The sequence below is a fragment of the Melanerpes formicivorus genome, unplaced genomic scaffold, assembly GCF_026170545.1.
Source record: "Melanerpes formicivorus ecotype bairdi unplaced genomic scaffold, bMelFor1.0.p_v2 SCAF_7, whole genome shotgun sequence".
In the NCBI taxonomy this organism is placed as follows: domain Eukaryota; kingdom Metazoa; phylum Chordata; class Aves; order Piciformes; family Picidae; genus Melanerpes; species Melanerpes formicivorus.
The window spans coordinates 18,439,747-18,465,662 of NW_027142359.1; the positions used below are offsets into that span (position 1 = coordinate 18,439,747).

The following is a 25,916-nucleotide window of genomic DNA, read 5'->3' on the forward strand; positions in this document are numbered from 1 at the left end:
CCAGCATCTCCTCCGCGGGAAACAAAAATGGCGAGGGGCTACGATGGAGCCGGGCTGTCTGTGAAGCGGGTTTGACCTCTCCCCTACTACCTTTCCTCTGCCGCGCCGCGGGGGTTCGTGCTCGGAGGGGTCCCGCTAGACGCCGAGGGTTCGGCTGCACCGGTGCGCCGCGGGGAGGCTCCTGAGCTCGCCGATTTCCCTTGTATAAGGCGGTTGGCACCACTGGAGAGACCGAATGAGGTGAGGGGTGGGGGGGCGGGTCAGGCCGCGGCGGCGGGGGGAGGTGGAGGGAGGAGCGGATGTGTCCTGCGCGCGGAGGGGGGGCGGGCGCAGCCCCGCAACTTGGGCCGCTGGTACCACATCCCGCTCCCCGCGGCGGCCGCGCCACCCCTTAAGGAAGGGGTGCGAGGGGCCTCGCTCCTGTGCGGGGCCCTTGGAGGCCTTTGTGGGAGGGGGAGGAAGCTCCTTCCGAGGCGGACGTTGGCAAACAACGAAGGGGTCAGTGGTACTCTTCAGTGACCAAAACAAAGGGAACGGAGGCAGTAGGCCGTCTGACGGGGTCCGTGGAGGAGGTGCTCCAGCGGTGAGGTTGCGATTAGTCTTGTGCTAGCAGTATTTTTATCTTCTCGTTTAAGGACATTGTTCGAGTAGGTTGCATTTGCTCGAGTGCAAAGAGAACAGCACAAAAGAGGTGGTGGTGTTCGCTGGGAACTTTGTTTTCTTTTTGTTTGCAACGCCTTGGCTATAAGTCTGTTATGCTAGACAATTTGAGTATGCTTAGAAGCTTATATTTTTGTTCCACTAAGATATGGTAACTGTTGCTGGCTGAAAAGATGGGAAATAACGCGTTTTCTTTGGTATTTGAATTCTGTTGAGTGCATGGGTTGATACTTTTGTTAGCCAGAGAGAACAATATGGTACTGTGCCAGATGCTCTGGACAGTGATACTGGTATTGAAATACCAGAGGTTATTATCCATCCATGACGTGTCTCGGTATTATTTTAAGTAGAAGGCCTGCATAATTAAATGAAAAAACCTGGAGGGAAACCAGTGTAGAATTATGCTTTTTTTTTTTTTTTTTTTTTTTAAATTTCGAGTAGTTGGTCTCTGCTCATAGCTTTAAAAGGTCAACATAGTAATGGGCTTAGTGTAAGTGAAAGTGTTCAGTGCTTTATGCTTAGAACGGTCAAAAGCATGGGATAATAAGGAAATAATTTCTCTGTGTTTTCTTCCGGCAGAAATTGGCAGGCTAATGTTTGTCCTCTTTTGTGAAAGCTCAAATTACAACTACTTTGAAAGAATTTGAGATTAAAAGAAAAAGATCTTAGTTTCTGTAGTGTTAAAATACAGGTTAATAGGGTCTTAATTTTTTTTATTGGAAGGAGAACAAGGGAAAACCAAGGTTGAAGCTATGAGAGAAGGGGTGTAATAAAGTAATGAAAGCGAGAAGGGGTTTTGCTAGGAGCTACAAGATAGTGAAATGTGTATCTGTATTGAGAACATCATGGATTAATATTTCTCACAGTTAATTCTTATTTTGTCAAATATAGATTTGTGGCTTCTCAACAACCTGTGCTTTCTACTCTGGTAGAAAGTTTAACTCTGACATAGATCCAGAGTTGTCTCGTTGTTGCTAGTTATTAGTTGCTGAGATGTATGTATTTTAAAAATAGGTGGAAGAGAGATGTGCTGGTAGTGTCAGAGCTGGCCTCAGGTACGGCTGTTTATGCTTCCCTGCATTAGGAGGGCAGCTGTAAAACCTAAGCTGCAGTTAATTTCCTACTAGAGAGTGGGCTTCTGTAATCTGTGAAGATAGATGTGAGTGAGTGCAGTACTAGAGGCACCTGAAATGGCTTTAAAACATTTTGATCTCCTTAGGCTAGTTGAAGAGGAGAAAGCATAGAGGGAAGAAATGTGTAACTAGAAGCCACTACGAATCTTCTCTTAATTTGTGGATTAATGGTACTTTGTGACTGACCTCTGAGCTTGCTGCAGAGTTGTTTTCACGTTCTTCACAGGCCTTCCTTTCAGGAAACGGATGGGAAGTGTGTCTTTGAGTAAAACACCAGGAGAAGGATTATAAACCACAGGTTATTGATGGAGTGCCCTTGGGCAGCGTAATACCTGTTCCTGAAAGCACTGAAACTAGCTGAATTTACTTTTTGAACAATCTAGATTTGAAGATGATGGTTTCTTCATAGAAAGTATAATCTATATGTAGTGGTGGAATCAAGAGACTTATTTTCTCTGTGTGCTAATCATGAGAGTGTTCCTGATGAGTCTGGACTTACTCATCAAGATCCCTAGTCAATGAAAAAATACTTTCATATTTTAGATTAATTTTTAATAAAAAATTCTTTCTCTGGTGTGCATATAAAGTTGTTGTTCTTAGACACTAGTCTTAAAGAAGGAGATTTATCTTTATGGGATTTTGATCATCTCTGAAATCCTTTCTCTTCCCCTCCCTTTTCCCTAGTGCTAGTCAGCATGTTCTTTGTCATCTCTTTCACTTCTTGGGTTCACGATCATACTATACTCCCTTAGATATAGAGCCATACAATAGTTTTGCTTTGAAAAGACCTCTAAGATTTAGTCCAACTGTTTGCCTAACACTACCATGGCTGTTAAACCATGTCGCAAAGTACAATGTCTACATGTTCTTTGAACACCTCTGGAGAAAGTGATTCAGCCACCTCTGTCTCAAAACAGTGTGACACATACCTGGTCTGAATAGACAAGGTGATGTTTTTGGTAGCCCTTAATAGCTCTTGGGGAGAGCTGCTGGCCTGTCAGAATGACTTAACAATGGAAAGAGAATTTCTGTGGAGGCAGGAATTCCCTCATTCATTATTTTAAAACCACTGCAATAGCACCATGGAAAGGCCATGCTCTTGAGATATTGCACTGGAGCACACATCTCACTGCATACCTCCCTTTGTGATTTGGAGAGACACTGCCCACCACTACTAAAAGGGGACCACAAATTCTGGCATCAGCATGTTGCACTGAAGGCCCTGCTAGGATGGGGATGTACACATGCTGCTGAAGGACTTGGACGATGCCTGTGAAAACATCACTGGGTCCAAGGAGTCATATCTTTATTTCTCTCTCTCTCACCCCTTGTAAGGCATGTTCTCCAGACCCTTCACCATTTTTGTTGCTGTTCTCTGTACATGCTCCAGCAACTCTCTCTGTTTTAGTGAGGGGACCAAAACTCAGTACAGTATTGAAGTGTGTACAGTACTGAGTACAGGAGCACAATCACTTCCCTTCTCCTGCTGGCCATGCTATTCCTGATATAGGTCAGGCTGCTGTTGGCCTTTTGCTGCCTCGGGTTCAGCTAGCTGTCAGCCAGTACCCCCAGATCCTTTTCTGCTCTTTGGCTTTTCATCCACTCTGCCCCAAGCCTGTATCATTGTATAAGGTGGTTGTGACCAGAGTGCAGGACCTGGCACTTATCCCTGTTAAACCTTGTACAACTGGCCTCAGCTCACTAATCCTGCCTCTGCAGAGCCTTCCTACTTTTAACAGATCAACATTCCCATTACCTGATGCCATTGTTAGCTCCCTGATAATAAGTTCTGCCTCTTCTCTTTGTGTATCAACACACGATCAATCCCAAACAAATGGCTCATACAGTGCAGGAGACTGATTTACTCTATTTCCCTGTTGGCAAAATATGTAGGGAAAATGTTCCTTCTGTAATCATCTCTTAAAGGCTAATACTTCCACTTTGCATGTCAAATAGAATGAAAACATATATTAATTATTGAGAGACAATTTGAAGTAAAACCCCCAAAATTACAAGTGATATTTGTATTATGGACTTGAGAATTCCCTTATCCTGGTGGCTTCTTTTTAATAGTATGCATTAACCTTAATAAGGACAGTGATACTTCACAGGATGGAAAGGTGGCTTGGGTTAGAAGAGATCTCAGGAGGTCTCTCATACTGCTTAGTGTAACAACATCCATGAACCTGGACCAGATGGCTTTATCCAGTCAGTCCTTGAAAACCTACACTAGTGGAGGCTGTACAACTACCCTGGTTCCCTGTTGCATTGCTGAACTGTCTTGATACCCATCAGAATGTCTCTTATTTCACTCTTACTACCTCTTATTGCATCTTGTCCTTCTGCCACACATTATGTAGAGACTTGTTCCATCTCATGAATTTTCTCATAGGAGCCAGAAAGCTATTGTTGGGGCCTCCCTAAAGCCTTTTATTCTCCAGGCTGAATAAGCTTGATTCCCTCAGCCTTCTCTCATAGTGCAAGTTTTCTAGTCTGTGACTGTCTTGGCCCTCCTCCAACTCATCTAGTTGGATATCTTTCTTGCACTGGAAGAACCCAAACATAGTATCCTAGATGCCATTGTGAGTTCTGTGTAGAAGGAAAATAGTAATTTTTGCTCAATCTTCTGATGCTGTTCCTGCTAACATAGCCCAGGATGCCATTGGCCTATGATCACAGGACGTACTGCTGGTTCATTTTGTGCTTTCCACCAAACTCCTAGCCAATCTTGCAAAACTAAATTCTAGCCAGTCTTAGCCAGGAGACTTTGCAGGACTTAGCTTTTGTTTCTGTATTTCATGAGATTCTGGAGAGCCATTTCCTTCAGCCTTGTGGAGGTTGAGGTAATTAACACCTATTCCTCTCCTCTCATCCACAAATCCTGCTTTTTTTAACACAACATAATCAGTTTTGTCAGGAAATGGTTTATCCTTGGTAAATGTATGTTGTCTGTTCCTAGTTACCAAGTTAGTGTATGCAGACATGTCTTCCAGGAAGATGTACTCCATGGCTTTTCTAGCCACCAAAGTGAGGCTAACCAACCTGTGGTTCCTTGAGTTGAACTTTTGGCTCCGTCTGAAGGTAGGTGTAACATTTGCTATTCTCTATTAATTACAGATTACCCCTGTTCTCCATAACCTATGATAGTAAAGAACAGTCTTAGGAGGTCATCACGATTACCTTGGTGCTCTTGAAAGCCGCCTATCTAGTCCTGTTTGCCCACACGAGTCAAGTTAGCATTTGCTTAAACCTGCAGCAGGCCAATTCACAGGTCACTCAAGCAAACAATGCTTAACAAATCCATCATGTATAGAAGTTAATGTATTGTTTAAAACAAAAAAACCTTTCTCCTGTGAATGATTTCAGGGCAGCCAGTCTACATCAGCTGCTCTTGTCAGCAAGGTGAGAAATTGTAACTTGTTTACTGCTGAGGTCTAACCAGTCAACCGTTGTGTTACCCATCACACTGGTATGTGATTCTTTCACACAATTACTATCCCAATGGGGTGGGTGAGTGGTTGCATTGGTTTCTTAATCGTTTGGAAGACCCTTACATTTTTCCCTTGAACTCATCTGTCTAGTTAGACACTTTAAAGACTGCTCTAGTAATGACAATATTTTCACTAGCGTGTGGATTGGTTTGTGTGGGTTTGATATTATGGGTTTTGGGGTTTGTTTTGGGGTCTTTGTTTAGTTGCCATATGTTTTCAAAAGTATATACACCAAATTACTTCACAATTGTACTAAGTCTGAAAAGTGGTAATAAGAACTGAGTCCATGCAGCTCATTCTGCTGATTTGAAGTTATGGCTGTGAATCTTTTGGAAAGAAGTTTAGCCAGGAGATTAAGGGGAAGTGAATTGTGTGGCCTCCTCTGCTGAAGGTTTTCAAGGGCTGACTGGATAAAGCCACCTGGCCTGACCTCATGGCTCATGCTACACTGAGCAGGACTAGAGACCTTCTGAGATCTCTTCTAACCTCAAATCATTCTATTATCTTAAATATCTGTGGAAGTTGAAAATGTTTTTGTGAATGTACTTTTTAACCCGCAAACATTATTCTTTGCTTTTCTGGACTGAAAGATGACTACGATTATAGTCCCTTTATCCTTCTTCTGTATAGTGATGTGGCTTAGATTTTTATTGTATTGGAACATCTAATACCGTAAAGAGCTCAAAGCATATCCTGTAGATATTTTGTGATATGGCAGGTTGTAGCATAAAAGGGTAGTCTATAATCTAGATTTGTACTGAACCCTCTTCTTGAAAGAAATGTGTTACAATTTACTAATATAAGTAGTCTGTTCACATGTTTGGAATAGTCGCTGCTGCAACAAAGTTGCCATTAGGAAAAGCAAAGTGATCTTGTTTTTTTTTCATCGGACTGATCTGAAGTTTAGGTCTGGGTTAGGACAGATGAAGTATCTTGTTAAGTTTGTGTCTTCTTGACCCAGTAGAATCTTTATTTGGAGGAGTGACATATGGTTAACATAATGTTTGGCAGGAGATCTCATGAATGGCCAAGCAGCTGCAATGAACATGGTAAGAATGATGTCGTTGGGATACAGCATCTCTCCGGCTGCTAACAGTGGTACTGGATCCCAGTCCCAGGGCTAGCAGCTCTGTTGGAAGTATAGCTTGGCTTGGTTATGCAGTGTGGAGTAAACCAGTTCAGAAGAGAGTGGATCTCTAAAAAAAATTAATTTTCCTTTTCTGCTACCTTCTGAATATGATTACTTGCTGCTTACCTGGCTTGTCTAATCATTAGACATTTCTGGTCTGATTAGAAAGCTTATGGAGAAGTCAGCTTGTAATTCTAGAGTGACAGGAGGGAGACAAACTGCTGTATGATATGGTAAGCCAAAACTGCCCTCAGTTCTGGGTGTTTTGAGCCCTTGCTAGACATTCACTCTGACCTCTGTTCCCTGTGGGGTGTTTATTGTCCTGTTTTAAGGATAGCAGAACAGACTGCTGATACTTTACAAACCTTTTTCATAATTCAGTTTTCTTTTAAAGTTCAATAAAAGTGGTGTTTGTAATTTCAGGCACAACAGTGGTGATTAATCAGCAGTACTGTAATGCTTTCAAACTTAAACTGTCTCTAGCCATCATAAAGTCTTGGACTAGGTATTTGTCATGTATGTGATACCACATTTTTCTGTTTTTGAGATGGATTTTCAACCTGTGTAAATTGTCCTAGTAGGATGCTCTGTGTATGTGCGATTCCTAGTCAGAATTCCATTCTCCTAAATCTGCTGGGCTTTTAAAATTCCTCTTTCCTTCAGTGTGATTTATGTTTACTGTGAATAAATTCCATAGGTCATGTTTTTATGAGTTGCCTCAGTGGATTAAAATTTTCCTGTTTAATATGCTTTGTGCACGTGCTTACAAAAACTAGATTTTAGTAAGCTGATTTAAAGATACTGTTGGTAATCGTAGGGTAGCTATGCTCTGTTATTGTTGCAGTATTTGTGGATCAGGCAGTCCTGGAAGAAACTTCCTGAAATTGCATGCATTGTCAAAGAAACTTTCTGTAGTTCTGTTGTGCAGTCTGGCAGTGCCAGCTGAGGGAGTTTGTGTCCCAAGTTGCTTGTTAGCATTTGTTTTGCTGTGCTTACAAACCGTTCTGTGAAAGAAATCAGTGAACTGAGATGGCTGAAAAAAATAACTGTGCCAAAGGGAGTTCTTCTTTAACAGGAGCTGTTTGATAGCAGTTATGGAATGTGAATGACCTTAACCTGGCAGGGCTGCTGATTAAAAAAATACTTGGAAACAAGAGCAGGAGAGTGATCAGCCTCTTTATTCCTCCATCCTCTTCACATTTTCCTTTAATTTTCCCAATTTTCTGTTCTGTAAGATTGGAGATACAGGAGTTGGAGGCACCAAATGTTCATTGACATTTTCTGTCCTCTAATAGATCAGGAAGCATTACAAAGAAGTAAAAACAAACAAGAAAATATCTAATTTTAACTTTGATAAAACAATATTACCCACTGCAAGTTGTCATGAATCACAACCCAGAGTGACTCAGGTAGCTTACTTTCAGAATGAGTTTGTTTCTGACAAAGAGCTATCTCCTGCTGCTGCAGTGTATTAAAAAAAAAAATAATTGAGGAGATAAGTTGAAGGTCCTCTGCCTGTCTTGCTTGAGAATAACTATGGTTATGATCTAGACACCAAGGTGAAACATCAGTGAGCACTTCCAGTACTTCAGGGAATCAGCTTCTCAGGAAACGGTCAAAGTGCACTTATATTTTGAAGCGTATCTCAACATGCAGACACATTTTATTGCCTTCCCCCACTAACTTCAGAAAGATTGTATGGGCATGTAAGTACGTTCTTTGCATTTTAAGTGCTTGAGTAAGAACACAGCCAAAATGTAGTTAGTATAGAGTGAAGGATGTAAAGCCAGGGTAGACTGGACATGCTGTATGACATGCAGTGTAGCTTAGTTATGCAATTTAAATGCAATAAAGTAGACCTTTATATCAGTGTTTGTGGTGGTGTGTTTTTTTTTTTCTGGAAAATAAGATACCTGTTGGACATTTTGCAATGAGAAGTTCTTAAGATGATGGGGAAATTGGTACTTTCAAGTTACTAAATTTGATGGTAGTCATAAATTGCATCATTGGAAGGTGTTACAGAGCTAACTGTAGGGAATACTTGAAAACAAGTTTCTGGAAAATGTGTAACCATTAGTTTCCAAGTGGCAAGCTACAAGTTGCCATCAGTTTTTATTTTCACTTAACATGCACCAAATTTTATTTTAATGATAGGGGTGGCTTTTTCAGTACTCCACTACAGCAAGAAAGATGAGAAAATTAACTTTTTGTGCATGTACTTTTTACATTGGTCTGCATAGAATTTCTTGTTAGTTCTTGTGCAACATTTCCAGAAGGCACTTCAGAGACATCTAATTTAAGTAACCTATGCTAGTGCTTGCTAATTAAAGACAACTTGTTAGAACAGTTGTTCATTGTGCTTAATTACTATCAAAAACATTGAGGGAGTGCTTCCTTGAAGAGGAACTTCTTAACCATGTGGAAAGCAACTGTTAAAGTAGTGTCAGCCTATTGTGATAACTACCCCTCTTTTCTGTCTGTGTGTTAGATAAACCATAAACTGCCACATCAGGAGCTACTTACGAACTGTTTAGTCATCACTTCAGCAGTGCTATCTCCCACAGAGAGTTGTGTGGACAATGGAGAACTGTCAGCTTTATTGGCTCAAACCTTTACTCTGTGTCAAGATCCTTCAGTGTCTCAAGTTGCTATTGTGAATTCAGGCTGTTGTGTAAGTCAATATATAAGACTCATTTAAGTGCTTTGTGCCAGAAAAGGATGCACAAAACATTTTTGTTACAACTTGCATAAAGTTACGGGATAAACCTCTATAGCTGAGAGAATGTCATATGTTTGAATACTTTTTTTCCTAATGCAAAACCAATTTAAAACAATTTTGGAATGGAAATCTGAACTAGCTTATGTGTAATAAATTTTATCTTTTTGTTTATTCTGTACAAGATCTTTTAAGTACTGGAAAAGAAGAGCCAACATTCCTGCTACGTTCTCTGGTATCTTAAACCAGATTAAACAGTTGGAAAGAAAATCTTTGAACCGTGAAGAGTAATTTTGGCCAAAGACTTGGTAAAATTTCAAGGTGCATTTTCTTTAGGTGCTTCAAACTACACATGGTAGCTTATTGACCTGTTTAATAGCTGAATCAAGTTGATGAATGTTATTTGAAATATCTGAATGCTTTAGTATTTTCTAATGATGAGTCCTCTCCAGGAAAAAAAAAATTACTGGCTGACAGCTGGTTATAGTTTTACAGCCTGCTTTGATCAAGCCTGACATGAGGGGAAAATGAGTTTACTTTTCAGAAGTAATGATGAAGGCTGTGAGAAATCTAGAGAATGTTTGGGAGATGGCGTGCACTCACTAGAATCATAGAATTGTTAGGGTTGGAAGGGACCTCAAGGATGATCTAGTTCTGACACCGCAGCCATGGGCTCAGAGCCACTTCCAGCCTGGCCTTAAACTCCAGGGATGGGGCTTCCACCACCTCCCTGGGCAACGTGTTCCAGTGTCTCACCACCCTCATGGTGAAGAATTTCTTCCTGACATCTAACCTAAATCTACCCATTTATAGTTTTGCTCCATTCTCCCATGTCTTATCACTACCTGACACCTAGTTTTCTTTTGTTTTTAGTCACCTGTCAGAATTGTTTGTGTTTGGGATCAGGAAGGACTTAAAATGGTGATTCACTTATGCATGAGGATGCCAGGGTTACTAGGCTAGGGGAATACTTGTCTGGCCCATTAGGGTTGCTCTTACTGTCACGTCATTTTTTAGACTCACTGATTACAGAGATGCTTCAGTACAAAATTCTTGACTGCTCTAGAATAACTGGATTTTTATGTATTTTTGATGTTTTAAGCTATTATAATACCATTTTTTTTATTGAGCATAAATAATAAACTTTCAGGGTGAGGAGATAGCTTTCCTTACCTAAGCTAGCCTGAGTGAGATGAAACTTTTCCCTTTCAATTGCTCTTCCCATTTAACTCCATGATCTGGCCTTATTTGTGTCATAGTTATATATAGAATAGAATTAACTAGGTTGGAAAAGACCTTTGAGATCATCAAGTCCAACCCATCACCCAATACCATCTAATCAACTATACCATGGCACCAAGTGTCTCATCCAGTCTCTTCTTAAACATCTCTGGTGGTGGTGACTCCACCACCTCCCTGGGCAGCCAGGCACTCTTTCTGTGAAGAACTTCTTCCTCACATCCGGCCTAAACCTCTCCTGATGCAGCTTGAGTCTGTGTCCTCTTGTTCTGTTGGTGGTTGCCTGGGAGAAGAGCCAACCCCCACCTGGCTACAGCCTCCCTTCAGGTAGATGTAGACAGCAGGAAGGTCTCCTCTGAGCCTCCTCTTCTCCAGGCTAAGCAACCCCAGCTCCCTCAGCCTCTCCTCACAGGGCTTGTGCTCCAAATGCCTCACCAGCTTTGTTGCCCTTCTCTGATTTCTAAAGGGAAAATATGTTTGGACGTAGGTAAAATGACTTTGATTCATAGTTTCCCATTCTGCTTATTACTTTTGAAGATTCTCATTACCTGGTTCCAATTTATAATTTCTGTATTTTGCTTTTTTACTCAGAATGTAGTGTTTGATATCTAAATTGACATAAAAGCATATTCACACTGTATGTTCTGGAATTCCATGAGGAAAAAAATTATTCAAGCAATTAACAGTTTTGAGTTTCACATATGAAGAAAGATAGCACTATGTTTTGTTTTTTTCTTCTTTATTCTTTTATCCTATGATTCTAACAGATAAGAAAACTTATTTTGCATTAGAAATGTAACTGTAGAATGTAAATGTAGAAATGATTCCTGTGCTGGAATCCTCTGTAGCTATGCTTAGTGGTAAAGCATGATGCTGTGTGTTTTTTTTGTTTTGTTTTTGGTGGTGGTGATGTTCTGTTTCTGTGTGTAGGTGGTTGGTTTTTCATTGGTTTGTTTTTGACTAACTGGTGAGGACTACATTAGTAGCTGAGTGTTACTCTCCCCACAAAAGCAATGTAGTTGGAATTAACTTAGGACTCTTAACTTTTCTTAGAGTTTATTAACTCCAGTTGCTGATAGTTTTATAAGTGTTTTGAAAACTAAATTCTGTATTGAGTCTTTCTGATGCTTCTGGTGATTTCACAAAGAGCCTTTGAACTGGAGAATCTGTCTCCCCATCATCATGTACAGCAGTTGATTTTTTTTTTTTTTTTTTTTATGGAAGACTTCAAATTTTGTAGACTTTAAAATTTTATGGACTCTTTGCAGAGGCAATGCTACTAACGGTGCATAACGTCTGAAAGTATGACCAATTACCTTTAAACTTTGGAGCTAGCTAAGAGAGTTCTAGCTGTGAATAATATTAATATTTAAAATATATGGTTTCTTACTTTAGCGTAGTTCTGATTACCTTTCTACAGAGACTCTACAGCAGTGGGTAATTCACTGGTCCATAAGCGGTCTCCTTTACGCCGAAGCCATAAAACCTCAGCATCTCTGACCAAGCTGTCATTACATGATGGACAGAAAACCAAAAAGCCACTGTGTAAATTTGAAGAAGGTCAGGATGTCCTAGCTAGATGGTCAGATGGCTTGTTTTATCTTGGAACTATCAAAAAGGTAAACAATTTTTAACTTTGCTAGAGTCTTGCAGTGTCATGTGTTGGTTAAATCTTACAGTATTATTGTTTCTCTTAATATTAGGTATATTCACTTAATAGTAGGTGTATTCTTTATTTTTTTTACTCATGGCTTCCACTTTTTTTCAGATAAACAAACTAAAACAGAACTGCTTCGTTATATTTGAAGACAGCTCCAAATCCTGGGTTCTCTGGAAGGACATACAAACAGGCAAGAACTTCAGTGAAGTAGTCATTGTTTGCTATTATATTTGCTCAGATTATTGTATCTGATAAAATGATTGCATTATATTCTGGTATCCTGAACAGCAACCCAGGAATTACACAAATTGAAACAAAACAAAACCGCCAAACCAACCAAAACCCAACTGCAAACAAAAACCCCCACCAAAAATCCCAGCAAGAAAACCAGGATCCTTTTCACACAACTCTATCACTGCAGTTAATTTTTCCATTTTGTTCTTTTCCCATAACTATGTGCAGGGATGTGAGAGCACTTCCAAAAGTAATGACACTTGAGTTCATTTCAGTGGGGATAGACTATACTAGTCCCTCTTAACAGAAAACTGCAGGCCCTAATTTGCAGCAAGTTTATGTCCTCCAGTTTTCAGTTGAAGCAACATGATGTGGAAAGAAAGCAAGACTGGAAAATCCTAGGTTTGAATAGAGTTCTTAGATACTAAAGTAACACCATAACTATTGTACATTAACCATTAAAGATTCAGGAATGTTCATGCAATATAAATCCATCTAGGATTTGGTTTTATGTAACTTTTAGCTTGTATTCTTTAGTCAGCTACTTAATTATGATTGTTTATGTTAAGGAGGTGTGTAGTGAGTAGGCAGTATATAGCCCAGAAATATCCGCTATCCTGGTAGTTTTAGTTAAGAAGTTAGTCTCTGTAACTGTTTCTACAGTGCATGGATCGGATCTGTAACTAAAATTACAAAGAAGGCCATAGGTGTGGTAAGCATTCCAACTGCAGATACAAGCTAAAAAGAACTTAAAAATCACCTTTTCATTTTTTGTCTAGGAGCCTCTGAAGGTGGGGAAATGGTCTGTACAATATGTCAGGAAGAGTATTCAGAAGCACCAAATGAAATGGTTATATGTGATAAATGTGGTCAAGGTAACTAGATATTTTTTTCCTCCTGTTACTGCATTTGAAAAGATGTTTTGATTTGTTTTATGAAGGACTATATTTGCTGGCTGTGACTGACTGCTCTACTGATCTTAAGTGTTATAGCACTTGATGGCTATTAAAACTCACTGAATAGTCACTTTAACATGGATGATCACTAACACCTGTTCTGTGAGTAACACTATTTTTTTGCACTAAGAAAATTTAAAATACTATTTTGGATGTGTTCCATTTATTATTTTATCAAACTTCTGTCACTTCCTGATGGATAATGATTTATAGTTATATGTATTAAAGTCATGTATAGTTAATCCTGTATAAGCTTCTTTCACCACTTTAAGTTTGCTTGATAATTTTTTATGCAGGATATCATCAGCTGTGTCACACACCAAATATTGATTCCAGCGTGATTGATTCAGATGATAAATGGCTCTGTCGACAGTGTGTTTTTGCAACAACTACTAAGGTGTGTTTCTGGAAAAACACTACTTAAACTGTGTATGGAAAATGGGATGTATTGTTTTTCAAATTGAAGCAAACAAAGCTGTTTTTTCCATGTTTTCTTTAGTTAGCTTTGATCTGAATGTTTTGTATAAATTCCCAACATACTACTTTTAGAAACAGATGAATTTTGGCTTTCCATGTATTTTTAAACATATACGCTACTATTAAATTGGGTGAAAGTGCTTTACTTGATTATAAACAAATCCTGGTAACTTGGAAATGAAAGAATTTGAAATTTTCAGAAATATTACTGTGTGTGTAAACTTGTGCATTTGTTTTGGTCCAGAGGGGTGGTGCGCTTAAGAAAGGACCAAATGCCAAAGCACTGCAAGTCATGAAACAAACATTACCATATAATGCAGCAGACCTTGAGTGGGATGCAGGGCATAAAACCAATGTCCAGCAGTGTTACTGCTATTGTGGAGGACCTGGAGAGTAAGTAAACAGATAATATAGAACAACTTCTCTGTAATGTAGCTGCAGGTGTTAGCCTTGATCCTGCAGACTTAATTCTGAACTTGTTAGTTTCTATTTTTCTTGTATACAGGTATTAAAGCAGAACTTTAAATCTCATATACAGACATTTTATTTTAGTAATTCATAGGAAACATATTTTTCAGGACTTCTCTTTTGGTTTGTTTTAGTTTTATCAGGTGACCATCACATAACCTCACAGTCCATTCTACAACAAGCACAAATATAATTTTTTTTCCTTTATTGCTACTGTTTATTGTGTTGAGATTCAATGGAGTTGTTAGATCTTGTGGTTCTGAGGAGTGTTATTCTGATGTGAACTCAGTTCTGTCACTAGTCACAAATAGAAATGTATGCAGAGTTTGCTTATTCTTGTTGGGATAGCTTTCTAGTTCTATCATAACATTGTACCCTGAAGTGCAATTGTTGATGAGGGGAAGATTTCCCCCCTCTCCCCCATAACATTAGAGTATTCTGCTGGTTTGTCCTTGCAAGAAAGGCAAGAAGAGGACTTTTTAAGCAGGCGGAGATAAATACTCCGCTATTTTCAGGAGCGAGTGAATGAACAAAACAAAACAGCATTGAAGATTTTAAGTCAAAGCAATTCAAGAGTTCCCCAAAACTATGAAGTTTGAGTTGATATTTAGAGGACAGAGCTTTGGATTGAGGATTTTGCAGATCTGGGCAAACATCTGTTTCTATTTTGCATGGTTCCTTGTCTGAAGAGAAAAACTGCAAAATAAAACTTAAGTGTGAACAGGTTCATTTTGGGGATTCAGGTATTTGAATTCTCAGAATAAATATTTGTGACAATACAGCTGTGTTGTGCTGTGGGAAACAACAAGGAAGTCTGGTATGTGAGAGCTTATATGAGGTTACAAAATTCTTATAATGGAGAAATAGAAGGTGACTGTGAGAGGAAATAAAATTTGACTTTCTTCAATAATTTGTACCTTAATCCTTTTACTAGACTATCTTGTTGCTTTTCTAGCAATTCACTGTTGAACTAAATGTTAGTGAAATATCCCTACAGATGATTTGTTTTATAAACACTGAAAACCAGCTTGTATGAGAAGATCCCTTGCTATTTAATTTAAGCATAATGAAGAACAATGTTCAGCCACTACTTGTTTGCTTTCCCCCCCCCTCTAAAATACATCTTGTTTTTCTTTTTGTTGGTGAAGCTGGTATCTAAAGATGTTGCAGTGCTGCAAGTGTAAGCAGTGGTTTCATGAGGCGTGCGTGCAGTGCCTCCAGAAGCCAATGCTTTTTGGTGACAGGTAAGAAACTTAAGCTGTGCTGCTTGATCGTCTTGTGTTTTAAACGTGGAGGGAATCTCACAGATGGGCTTTTATCGAGGCATCTGTAACGCAGCAGCGTTTTCCAAAAACTGAGAATTTTGCATAGAAAATAATACTCAATGAAGCACGTGTTCAGGTGCCAGGAAAATAGTTTTTCACCTCAGTTTAATGAAAGAGGGGTGGGGTGATGTGTGATGGAGAGGTAACCAATGGGTAGTTGAAATCACACTGTTAGTGACTTCACTGTGTGCAAAAGCCTGTAATACTGTATGTGCTGGTGACTGAGAGATTGGAAGCTTTTATAGGTCCTCTAAAGTGGTTGGATAAGCGCTTTTGAGTTCTCATATAGGTGACCAATCTCTTGTATGCAGACACCATGCTTCAGGGTAGTCTGTCAGTATACATGTGCGATACTAGTTCCCTATACTAACAGTACAGGGATCTGGAGAAAGCTGGAAGAAGAGTTAGACTGAGGGGAACTCTGCACATGCTGTGTTCCTGTGTGATGAGTTGTGACAAAGGGAAATGAAAAGGCATATTAGTCTGTGCTTTCTTTCTATGAGGAACTTCTGGGACTTCAGGTGAGAGAGAACTGGAGGGAGGGAGATGGAGTACTTGTTTCTTACTTTCTTTTAGCTGTTGTGCTGGAATGCTTGTAGGAAGGAACTGAGTTAAGACCCAGGAGTGCATGGATCCTTTAAATGCATGCTTACACTGGGGCACAGATTTCAACATTCAAAAGAGTGGAATGGGGAGACAACAGAGCATTTTCACTGAGGTAGTCACAGGCTGAGGGGCTTTTTTCAGGGAATAGGTAACAGTGGTACAAGGAGAAAATTTAGGCCACTATATCTGTCCCAGTAAGTACTAGTACAGATTGTGAAAGTCTGATAAAGGAGGATGCAGGATTCTCAGATGTTTTCATAACCAGGGTGTCAAGAGTGTGTGTGTGTGTATATACAGATACCCAGCACCCAGAGACATGTGCATGTACGTGTATCTTTTCAGGTTTTATACGTTCATTTGCTCAGTTTGCAGTTCTGGACCAGAATACCTCAAACGTTTACCCTTGAGATGGTAAGTATGAGTTCCACATTTTTGTTTGGGTGTTTTTGTGGGTGGTTTTTGGTTTTGGTTGTTTTTTTTAAGGAAAAAAGGTGTGAGTTGAATACACACTCTGCTTTTCTTCTTGATACTTTGATTCTCCTTGCAAAAAAGGAAATCCACTTGCTTATCTTGAGTGGTCTGAGTTCTTACTGTTTCTAGGAGCAGGGACTTCAAAGGAAAGCTTGTTCTTAAGTGTAGAGATGTATTGCAACTGTGTGGTCTTGCAGTTCAGTGAAGTGACAATAAACCACTGGCTTGTACATGAGGAGATTGAGGTGCCTGAACAAAATCTTTCTGCAGGTTTAGGATCCTGCTGTTAGATAAACCAATTGTGTCTTAGAGGACATAATTTGATATTTTATAATAGCTTTTGTTGAGACTTCAGTGGGTAATTGTGGTGTGAAATCTTAAAACTGTGTTAGAAATTGTATCCAATTTTGTGGATATGTGTGCTGACAAGCAAATGGCAGAAATTACCTTCTTAAGTATTCAAAATTGTGCAAATTCAAAATTGATACACAGAAGTATGAGTTCAGGCTTAAATATCCATGTCTTAGACTAGTTTTGGAGTGTAAAAGAACATCACAAAAGTAAGCAGAGGCAGAAATGCGGAAGGAATTGCTGGAGGAGAAATAACAGTAGGCTGCATGTTTCCTGGAGTCAGTGCTTTAAATTGCCTTGTGTTCCTCCGTATTGTGCTCTTCTCTACGACATTATTTCAAAGAAAATCAACTGGAAGAAAACCACTTTTTTCCTCTTTTAAAATTAAAATATTTCCGAATTCCAGGGTAGATATAGCACATTTATGCCTTTACAACCTAAGTGTTATTCATAAGAAGAAATACTTTGACTCGGAGCTTGAACTCATGGCCTACATTAATGAAAACTGGGATAGATTGCATCCTGGTGAGGTAAGTAATTGGACTACTCTTTGGTTTTCTTCACAGTGTGACTTAAGAATTGTTTTATTCTGGATGTATCTGCTACTGTCAAATCATGAGCTGATCTTTAATTTCCTTGTAAAAATAAAATGCTTTTTGAATGGCACGTGTCTTTATGAGCTGTGATCCATGTAACCTTGTTATTTGCATGGCAACTTATGTTTGATGTTCTTTGATATTTTCATGTGCGCAGACCAGGAAATCTAAATGTAGAGCAAAGTACACATTGTATTGTATGTGAAGACGTTTTCCAAGTCTCTCAAGTGTAACACAATGAATTACTGTACACAAACATTTCCTTTCATCCCTCCTCCAAGCATGGGGGTGATCAGTTTGTGTTTGTGTAAGGATTGCTTTGATCCTTTTTCATTCTGATTCCTGTTACTTGTCAAGACATCTTGTCTTTTGTTCACTACTATAGTAGCTGTTCTTCCAGCTGTTTGATTTACTGAGGATTTATCTTAGAATTCTGTTTCACCAAGCAGACTGATTTGATAGTTAGATATGAAGATTGGTGTGGATATTTTTCTGAATGTAAAGTCAGATACACAATTCATGTGTAAATTCAGATTGGCATACTGCCATTAAAGTATGCACTTCTTTGTGCATGAAAATCATTTAGCCTTTTGTTGTTTGAGTGATGTTTTGTTAATACAGGTGGCATTATAAAAGGTTTGAAATTTTTTTTATGACTGCATCTTATTCCTTCTGGGAAATGACTTATTTTAAGGTTGAAGACCACATTTTTTAAGGATTAGATACTGAATCAATTCATAAAAGCTATATTGAGAAAATCTTAATGACTTTACTCTGAAAAGATTCTAAATGTCTCATTAGATTGAGAAAAATTGTCTTGCAAAATTTGAGGCACATGTGTTACTACTATGGTTAATGTAATTTCTTTATTAAACAGGAGTTAGTCACAGGAAAAAAAGTCTGCCATATAATGGTTTCAGTAGTTTTGTAATTTTTGACTTGCCACTGGTAGAAATAACACTGTTTTCTTTCTCTGGCTGCTTACAATTGATTAAGAGGAAAAGCTATTTAGCAATAGGTGTGATGGGAGTAAATGGTGAAATTAGCAGACTTCCTAAGCTGCTAATGTTTAGCATGTTGTTATTTAGGATTCAATAAATTATATGGCAGTATTTCTATAGTTAAATACTGAAGAATTGCAAGACCTGTGGATAGCTATGGATTGTACTGATTGCATATTGTAAAGATAAAGAACTGTTACTTCCTATGGTTAAAATGGGGCGAATACTTCCCTTTATGTCAGTAGTCAGGTACATTGAATTTTGCCCAAAATTGTGTTCATAAGGTGGCTTTTTATGAGTATATTGACTCTATTTAGCTATTTGCATACTTAATACTTTGAACCTTTACATCTATCCTATTGGTCAGGATTGTATTCTGTACAAAATATTTGAAGGTTTGGTTTCTAGAGCTGCAAATTCTATATGGTTTACTTAGCAGAATTAATACTAATAGTGAAACTTATACACTGGTTTTCAACTTTGTAAAGATACATTTACTGCAGAGCCAATGGGATATCAGTTCTGGAATATTTTGACATGGCTGCCAGAAATATGGTGGCTTCACTGGAATTTTAAGTAGTTGCCTAAATAAAAATAATCATATTTTAAATTCTATTACATGAATGTTGCATTCACTTTATGGTCACACCATATTTATTCTGCTTCATGTCTCTAATTTATAGGTCTGAAATTTTTCGGAGTCAAGTTTCCATATTTTCGTAGCTTGCACCTGTTTCAGGCTTTGGTGCAAGAAGGGAGGTGGGACTAGGCCTTAACAAAAGGGGCATGATATTTTTAATTTATTTATTTTTTTTTTTCCCAGTTCTCTTAACTCTTCTGGGCCCCTTTCACATTTTGTATCATGTTGAGTAATACTGGCAAAAATGGCAGTTGTGTCATGTGGCAGGGTTTTGGTTGAAATTATCACTAATAAAGCAATGAAGGTCTTGTCAGTATAGTTATCTTCTGCTTGCAGTCTCAATTGATTTGGGAGTATATAAAGCTTTGAGTAGCTTTGAAAAAGCTTTGATAGCTTTTCCTTCTATTCATCACAACTGAAACTTGGATTCTTTGGCCTTTGCTTGATCCTGATGTGAATTCTGTGGATGTAAAGCACAGAATATGAGATAATCTAGATAATCCTTTGGGTCTAGACACTTTCCACAGCTAGTACTTCATAAGTGTATTTCATGTCCAAATCTGTAGTTAACAGTAACTCCAAGTAACTAGACTCTTCAGTAATAAGGAATCCAACAGGTTAAATGATTTCTTAATACTTCACAGCTGGCAGATACACCAAAATCTGAAAGATATGAGCATGTACTGGAGGCATTAAATGATTACAAGACCATGTAAGTTTTTGATACTACTTGTTTTTAAATGTTGTTTACCTATTCAGTCTGCAGATTTTAGTTCTTAGTCTCCTTTGCTTAGTCCATCTGATAATTTCTTTGGCTGCAGATAACACTGAATTTTTAAGTACTATTTCAATTTCAAACTGTAGCATTACAGAGCTATTTCAGTGAAACCCAGACCATGAGGGGGAAAAAAAACCCCAAACTTAAATTACATTCTCTTACCGCTTTGCATTCTGTATTTGAGTGAGGATTGCATTAGGGGAAAGTGGGGAGTAAAATAGCATTAGAATCAATATATGAATTTGCATAGTTTTGCATGTACAGTATTATTTAAAAAGTTGATTTCCCTGGGGTCTGAATGTTTACAGTTAATTTAAAATCATCTAGGTTTATGTCTGGAAAAGAAATAAAGAAAAAGAAGCATTTGTTTGGCTTGAGAATTCGTGTTCCTCCAGTGCCACCGAATGCTGCTTTAAAGGCTGAGAAAGAACCAGAAGGAACTTCTCATGAGTTCAAAATTAAAGGCAGAAAATCGTCTAAGCCATCAATTCCCGATGTGAGGTAAACCAACCCAGTCATTCAAGCCATGTTGTGTCTACTTAGAGTGTGTTTTGGTGCCTACAAAAAAGGCCTTTTCATTATAAAATGTATTTTTTAAAACAGTTGAAAAGGTGGACTATTTGTGACAAGGCCTTTGAATGAGTCTGAGCTTTCTGACAGGATCCTTAAAAAAAACAAATAAACAAACAAAACCTGAACCAAACAACAACAACAAAAAAATTCCAAGTTGTGTTTTAGGGTTATCAGAGCAGTAGAAAATAACTTTGCTGTCATTTGGGAAACCATCTTTTGCCTTTTTGGAGCTCTTATGCAATAGTCTGACGAGAATTACGAATAGTAAATATGATGTGAAATTGTAACTTACATTAGTAAAGCGTGTCATCCTTTTTACCAAGTGTGATCATACAAATAAAAAACATTTAACACTTGTTTGTTCCTCTTAAACATTAGAGAATCAATATCACTAGAAAGATCAGGTATCTGCCTATGTTATTCTGGAGACAAAATACATAGCGTCATACCTGGTAATTCTCATTTACCAGAATAATCTTAAGTGCAGTGTTGTAGCAATAGACATCTAATTGTGTATTGATTGCCAGAGGAAAGCATTTATTCAATGAAAATTCTCTTCGATAATACAGAACAAAATATAAATTTTCTTCTAGGGAATTAAGTAATGGTATAAAAAGAAAGGGGAAAAAAAAATCAGTAGGTCGTCCACCTGGTCCCTATACAAGAAAAACGATTCACAAAACTCCAGAGTCGTCTCCTCTGGTAAGGTTTTGGATATATAGATTTGTTTGTTTATTGATTGATGTATTTTAATGCACGTCCCACCCCCCCACTCCCACCCATTTCTCTCCAGATGCAGAAAAGCATAACTAGTTAATCATGATGTTCCCCCATTTACCCTCAAACAAAATTGATACAGCAATTAAAACTGAAGTACTCCTTTGTTTGTGTTGTTTTTTTTCCCCTTTTAGGATAATGAACCACTTCCAGTAACGGAGAACCCAGTCTTGGAATTACCCTGCTGTGTTGGGTAAATTAAAAAAATGTTTTACAGGGTTGTTGGTTTCTGTTACAATACCGTGCTGTTTATCTGTTTGCTTCTGAAATGTCACCTCAGTTCTTAATAGAAGATTATTTTCATTACATGGCAACCCTGCTGTCTTGCATATCAGGAAATCTGATGGAACTGCACATTCTTCCAATACCTCAGATGTGGAATCCACAGGTGCTGCCAGTATGAAAGAAACTACCTCATCTAATATTTCCAGACATTATAGGTAACTATTCAATTACTCTAACTGCTATGGAGATTGATATTTTAATTAAATACATTAATTTTAATAAAAGGAGGGATAGGAAATAGCTGGTTCAGCAGTAATTCACCTGTAATAAAGAGAAGTTGTGGAGATCTCTTGCCAATGCATGAGATGTCATGTTCTAAGTCTGGTTTTTAAAATGTGCGGTTCTGCTGCACTTCCATTCAGTTCTCAGCTCTTTGGCTAATGTCTATTGAATCTGGTCCAGGTAGTTCCAAAGAAATTTGTCTTAACAAAATTCATGAGGATACATACCTGGATAAGAGGCAGACTCAAATCAGCAGCCAACACTTAGAAAAAGGAAGACAATTTTCTGATCATCTGTGGTGTAGTCAGTCACAGCTAGTGCTGTGGAGTTCTTCGGTTTGGTTGGGGTGGTGTGCTTGTTTTGTTGGCTGGTTTTGGTTTTTTGTTGTGTGTTGGTTTGTGGTTTGTTGTTTCGTGGGGTTTTGTTGTTGTTTGAATTTTTCATTTGGTTGGTATTGGGTTTTGTTGATTTTTTTTTTTTTTAATTTTTTTTAATTTTTTTTTTCCCCTTTAAGTTGAACCTTTGACTAAACAAAAGTGGAAGATAAGGGCAGGAGGTTGGTTTAATATGAAGCAGGTGTAGTAGAAGTGAAAGGCAATTGCCATCTTCATAGTTATCTATTTATAGGCTTGAAAGTGCTTTTATCAGTGAAGAATAGAATGAAGATGTTATGAATTGTGTGGAAATAACTAATGGTAAAGCATACATTTAAAAAGGTTTCTTGGAGTTAATGCTGGTTGTTCTTTTTGAATAGCTTATCTGATTCGAGAAAAAGGACTCGTACAGGAAGAACTTGGCCTGCTGCAATACCACACTTGAGGAGAAGAGGTCGCTTTCCACGAAAAGCACTCCAGACTCAAAACTCAGAAATTGTAAAAGATGACGAGAATAAGGAAGATTACCAGTATGATGAACTCAATACAGAGATACTTAACAACTTAGCAGATCAGGAGTTACAGCTTAATCACCTAAAGAACTCGATTACTAGCTATTTCGGTGCAGCAGGTAGAATAGCTTGTGGGGAAAAATACCGTGTTTTGGCTCGTCGGGTGACACTTGATGGAAAGGTGCAGTATCTGGTGGAGTGGGAAGGAGCAACTGCATCCTGACTGTAGGACTGAACATTATGTTCACTGCACTGTCATATGTAAGTACTGTTCATAATGCAGAGCCACAAGAGAAACGTGTCTTTTAAATGTGTTTCTAAAGACAAAACCAGTTTAGCCTTAACATGTAATTGTTACCATTACAGCTCTTGTTATAAAGACTTATCTTTTTAAAATCTGATCTGAAACTGAAATTTTTAATCTGAACACTGTTAGACTGTTTTAGGTTGGGATATTTTGGGTTACAATTGCTTAAAAATGTGCATGGTGTTTTTTAAAAAAAAGAAGAAAGATACATTTTCTAGAGAACATTCCATGGATACAGTTATTGTGATTTAGAGAAAATACTATGTAGATAGCACAAATCTTTGGAAAATTTGTTTTGTTTTCTTACCCAAATGTTTGCAGAAATGTATTTCTATTTCAATACCTTCTAGATTTCATAAGTGCAGTGTATATAATGCCTACTGAAGACTGTAAAATACTGAAGTTTTCTTTCAAAGTGTAAAAGGAGAAGAAAAAAAAAAAAAGACAAAATATATTGAGTCTGTAAATTGCTCTGTGACCAGACTTCATTGTCTTCTTAATATATTCTTTGTGTGTGTGTGCTCACGTGTGTGCATATATACGTGTGTATTTATGCACACATATACTTGTGCGTGTATATATGTGTGTGGTTGTGACCTATGCAATACAGATTATGGGATTGGGCAGTTTGAGAATACATCCCATAATTCTTTTTTTCAGGAATAGTTGCCAGTATTTACACAACAGCATTTCTTCTCAGGCTTATTGGATGCTGTTACTTTCTACATATACTAAAGAGAAGTGTCAAATCAGTGCAGCATGTTCTGGCAATGGGTGCAGTCATTGATGTTCATGAGCTCTAGGTAATACATTCTGTTATTTTCCATGTGAATTAACTGTTACAAAACGATGGAAGAATCCAAACATTTGGAAATTAACTCTCTGATGGTAAATTCTGTCCCAGTTATAAACTAATCTGAACAGGATACACACATGAGATTCCTACATAACTGTTTTAATAAATATAGTATGAACAAAGTGTGTTATTGCACAGGGTCAACAGACAGTTTGTTGCCATTTGAAGTAACGTTAATGATTTTATTGCAACATTACCTCTTTTGTTTTTATAAAATGTACTGAGTTCTAAGTTTCTAAGTTTATCTTACTTGTTTTAAAAAAGAAAAAAAAAAGGTTTAAAAAAAAAAAATATCTTGCCAGTATTAGATGTTTTTTTTTGTCTGCTACTTTTTGAGGGAGTTTTAGCCAAAGAGTAAACAGAAGAATATTTTTACCTTGGTGGTTATTCACTGTACTGCATAAAGTTACTTTCCTTACATGCTTACACGTTACCACAGAATTTAAATTTATGTAACACTTGAAAATGACAGAGTGGTTTAAAGTGTACTGCCTGGGTTAGGACTTCATTCCATTACATGATTATTTGACTTTTTCTGCTCACCTTGAAAAGATGATGTTCTTTATTTAATTTCCCCCCCCCCCCCACTCCTGTCACCTTATAGCCAAAGGAAGCAGAGAAAGCTGTTTATCCTTGCTTGGCTTATGGCTAGCTGGGTAATTTTAGCTTTATAAAACTGCTAAATATAACTGCCACTTCTGTTTACCTTCACTAAAATGTGTGGGTTGGTTTTTTTTTTCTCACACCCTCAGCTATTAATTTAATGTTGCCTTGCCTATAGCTGCAATATTTTGATAACACAGCAAATTCATGTTGTTCTTTGAATGTTTATATCTTGGGATAATGCAAAATGTAAAAAGCCTTTGTAACCTTACTCACACCGTCTGTATCTGTCTTTATTGTTTCACTTTATCCAAATCCTTTAATTCTAACTGAACACCAGCAGTATATTTCATATAAAGTTTCATTTTAATATAAATATTGGAATGTACTTGGGGGCTCTAGTTGGGATGGAAATATTTGTCAAATTTAAGCTGTCCATAGACATAACTGTTGTGAATGTTGTTTCATTTTATTATGGTGGTTGACTTGACTCTGATGTTCAGTTTGTATTTTTGGAATTGCTTTTTTTTCTTAGAATTAAAAGATCAACATTAAATGTGTGTATTTTTTGAGAGAGAAGAATGAGTTTTGATTCTGTGTTCTTGTGAAGTACCTCCTTGGTGGCATTCTCCTACGCATTGTTTCTCTAACTTTCCTGTTATGTCCTGCGCATAAGACACCAACAAGCGTTCCAGCTATGCTTGAGGGATGCTTTTGTTTCAAGGTGTTGTGTACAGGAAAATAATGCAATAGAGCTGCTGAAGATACAGCTAGAGTAGTAATTAAAGCACACCTAAAAATGCCTTTCTCTCACTTTTTTATGGATTTCATTGTGTGTAGTAATGAAGCATCCAAAGGAAAAATTCAGTTGTTGCTGTACCTAATGATTTGTTTTAGTTTTGGTATGACTTGATCATTATATGTATGCATGTGTGTAAATACATGTAACTCAACTGTGTTGTGGTCACTGATTTAGACCCATTTCTGTATGTATCAGATTGAATATTTTTCCATTATATAATTGTGTTACAGTAGTATTTGGGTGGATGAGGTCTCCCCTGAGGTCATTCTAAAAACTAATGTTCAGCACATGAGCAAGATAGTAAAGAAATAATGGCATGTGTGATCAGAATTGTGAAATCATCTTCATAGCAAACTAATTGTCAAATCATTGTTTTCAACAAAAACTGCAAGAGGAATTTTGAATAAAAACTACTTTTCCATGCATAACAGTGAGGCATTTTGAGTGAGATTGCAAACCAATTCTGCAAAAATTCAGCATGATGTAAAATGAAAGGCAATATTTTGGTTTAACATGAAGACCGAAATAGGTCAAAAAGGCCTTGAAGGTAAAGGCATTCTATCTTGTTTTCTATTGGGGTGGGGGAATAAGTGGATGAACAGAAAAATGTTCATGTCTTTGGAACATCCTACTAAAGCAATCTTCAGTATTGTATTTCAAAAGGAAATTGATGA

The 25,916-nt window shown here is 37.8% G+C and overlaps 1 protein-coding gene across 5 annotated transcripts; it reads left to right on the plus strand.

Annotated features, from left to right (window-relative positions):
* Position 1: 1 nt before the first annotated feature.
* MTF2 (metal response element binding transcription factor 2) lies at positions 2 to 25,000 on the plus strand. 5 transcript variants are annotated; one of them, XM_068141266.1, is made up of 15 exons: positions 2 to 240; positions 11,789 to 11,987; positions 12,137 to 12,218; positions 13,042 to 13,137; positions 13,515 to 13,615; positions 13,940 to 14,088; positions 15,312 to 15,407; positions 16,437 to 16,505; positions 17,323 to 17,446; positions 19,798 to 19,865; positions 20,259 to 20,432; positions 21,098 to 21,206; positions 21,416 to 21,474; positions 21,617 to 21,721; positions 22,543 to 25,000. In XM_068141266.1, the coding sequence occupies exons 1-15, from the start codon at positions 236 to 238 to the stop codon at positions 22,895 to 22,897; spliced, it is 1,791 nt and encodes a 596-aa protein (XP_067997367.1). In that variant the 5' UTR covers positions 2 to 235; the 3' UTR covers positions 22,898 to 25,000. The 5 variants fall into 5 exon arrangements, with proteins under 5 accessions (XP_067997367.1, XP_067997368.1, XP_067997370.1 ...); XM_068141269.1 differs by lacking the exon at positions 2 to 240 and adding an exon at positions 478 to 498; XM_068141270.1 differs by lacking the exon at positions 2 to 240 and adding an exon at positions 9,436 to 9,450.
* The last annotated feature ends 916 nt before the right edge of the window (positions 25,001 to 25,916 follow it).